Source organism: Penaeus monodon, chromosome 33 (assembly GCF_015228065.2).
Source record: "Penaeus monodon isolate SGIC_2016 chromosome 33, NSTDA_Pmon_1, whole genome shotgun sequence".
In the NCBI taxonomy this organism is placed as follows: Eukaryota; Metazoa; Arthropoda; class Malacostraca; order Decapoda; family Penaeidae; genus Penaeus; species Penaeus monodon.
This window is the reverse complement of record NC_051418.1, coordinates 31,919,089-31,919,337: the sequence shown is the minus strand read 5'-3', so window position 1 is coordinate 31,919,337 and position 249 is coordinate 31,919,089. Positions and strand designations below refer to the sequence as shown.

The following is a 249-nucleotide window of genomic DNA, read 5'->3' as shown; positions in this document are numbered from 1 at the left end:
TCTACATTTCACATCCATCTTTAAGGTAATTCATCCGTCACGCTAACAGATGCACCAAAGTCATACATGGCCGCAACTGCTCCTCCTGTTCCTTCCAACTGGCCAATGACAGTCCCTTGCTCTGTATTCTTACACCAGCCTCGAACACCCAACTCTTTCGCCTTCCTCTGGGTGTACTTTGGTAAAAAGAGGAAGAAAAAAATTTGTTTGGTCTGTTAGTGTTTTTCCAATACTTGGCCTAGTTAAATA

General features: G+C 43.0%; 1 protein-coding gene across 3 annotated transcripts in view; it reads right to left on the bottom strand.

The window, feature by feature from the left end:
* LOC119594390 (acylphosphatase-2-like) overlaps nucleotides 1-249 on the bottom strand; it is an 11,772-nt gene that overhangs the window by 7,580 nt on the left and 3,943 nt on the right. Inside the window, exon 3 of one of the 3 annotated variants that reach the window (XM_037943452.1) lies at nucleotides 67-176. The exons of the other annotated variants lie outside the window; for them this stretch is intronic. Within the exon in view, the coding sequence (XP_037799380.1) occupies nucleotides 67-176 (110 nt within the window). The remainder of the gene's footprint in view (nucleotides 1-66; nucleotides 177-249) is intronic. 3 annotated transcript variants of the gene reach the window in all.